The sequence below is a fragment of the Schistosoma mansoni genome, chromosome 2 (assembly GCF_000237925.1).
Source record: "Schistosoma mansoni strain Puerto Rico chromosome 2, complete genome".
Taxonomy (NCBI): domain Eukaryota; kingdom Metazoa; phylum Platyhelminthes; class Trematoda; order Strigeidida; family Schistosomatidae; genus Schistosoma; species Schistosoma mansoni.
The window spans coordinates 13,370,779-13,372,648 of NC_031496.1; the positions used below are offsets into that span (position 1 = coordinate 13,370,779).

At 35.4% G+C, this 1,870-nt stretch overlaps 1 protein-coding gene across 1 annotated transcript; it reads right to left on the reverse strand.

Moving 5' to 3' along the window:
* Nucleotides 1-475: 475 nt before the first annotated feature.
* On the reverse strand, nucleotides 476-1,561 carry Smp_148260 (hypothetical protein; the record flags this gene model as incomplete). Its single annotated transcript, XM_018795751.1, has 2 exons — nucleotides 476-1,113; nucleotides 1,369-1,561. 2 exons carry the CDS (start codon nucleotides 1,559-1,561, stop codon nucleotides 476-478), a joined length of 831 nt encoding a protein of 276 aa, XP_018650032.1.
* Between the last annotated feature and the right edge of the window lie 309 nt (nucleotides 1,562-1,870).

Sequence of the window (1,870 nt, forward strand, 5' to 3'; positions counted from 1 at the left end):
ATTCCACTGCTAGCCACCATTTAAATCTACTCACATCTAAGTTCTGCTTGTACATGCTACGACTAATCATTATTCCATAAATGTAACATTTGAGCCATCAATAAACCATTCGCTAGCAAATCCTATTTCCAGCGAAACTCATTCACCAAGCACAGGTTTCCATTCTGGGCTTTGAGCCAAACTTTAGGTATGAGATATATTGATACTAACCAGAGTCCCAAGCAAAGTAGACAAAGCTGGGACAGAATCCGTGATCTGGTTAAAAGTTAATCACGAAAACTTCTTGTTCGATAAAATAGGGACAAAATGTGCACAAAAACAAAAGGTTTGCATTCCATACAACAAATACTATCAATAAAGAATCTGATGAACATATATACAAACTGTGAATAAAATCATGGTCCCAAATAATCAAAAAATATAAAAGAAAAAGGAAATCTCGTGAATGATTACAAAAGCACAACACCAGACAAATTTATGAAGGTTTGGAATCTCTGATACGAGAAGAACGGAACAATGAACATCGTTTTCTTTCATTTGTTATGATGGGTGGAGAAATATCTGACTTATCCAAGGCATTTTGTTGTCGTTCATTTATATCACCAAATGGTTTTGTTGGAAGTATTTCGCTCTGGTGATTTGTACTGGACATTTCGGAAGTAAGATTGACAGCTTTTGCTAAGACATTTGGTTGTCGTTCCATAATATCACCAAGTGGTTCTACAGGGAACACTTTCTTTTTATCATGTGTGTTACAAATCTTGAGGGCGAAATTGACAGCTTCTGCAATAGTAAGAGTGGAAACATCGACTACTTTTTCCCTTGGAATAGGTGAGGGTGTGTCTGAATGTTGAAAGTGTATGGTCGACAAGTTCTTATCATCCAAATCAGATTCTGAATTAGAAATATTTTCACAATCAGTATGGTGTTCTCCAAGCACTTGCTCAACTAAATCAAACGACACTCGACGAGTAGAAAGTACTGGGGAACGTCTTGAAGCATTGGAAAGGCGCTCCTGTTTTCGACTATTTACATGTTTTTTCCTCCATTCAATTTCAGCATCAGAATCATACTCTTCTCTAATTTCAATCTCCTTATCATCCTCAATACCTCCTACAATTCGATCACGAGTACAAGTGGAGGAATCTTTCGGTATAGAAATTAACTTTTGTGAGACCAATTGTTTTGTGTAACTGATTCTGTCATTTAACAATGTTTTTTGTTGACGTAATCCATCTAATTTTATATCTAACCGTTTAATACGACGATTGAGTAACTGAACTGTATCGTAGACAGATAATTCAGCAAAATAATCATTAGTTCCACCGAGATAAACTAATAGTTCATTTGTATGAATTAAACGCCCACGGACAAGCGCTTTGCGACTAAATGGAATATACGCATCTTTATACACCGACTTTTGCAACTCCTGAATTTTATTACTAACAGACTCATAATCTGATCTATATTTTTCCAAGCTGATAATCTCCTGTTCAGTAGTTTCAATATCAGAAGTTTGTCGAGAAAGTAACCGACCGAAATTTTCTTCATTTATTGCCATTGATAATTTGTGCTGAAAAATGATATTTACATCAGTTGGGATTGCGTGACCATCCTTTGCAGTTTAGTAAACGTGGGCTGAAATCGAAGATAACAGGTTTTTACTAAAGCAATAATGAAACAGTATATTTAGTTCGTTGGAATAAAAGCACAGGTCCCATATATAATATGATGAACATACACCCTCCCGAAATTCCAAGGATTACATCTCACTTTTTAGAGCTATTTAAAATGCAATCTTTTTGATCATATAGTGGATTTGGTTTTAGTCGTTGCAAGAGTTATTACTTCTCACCCTTATTAGTAAACC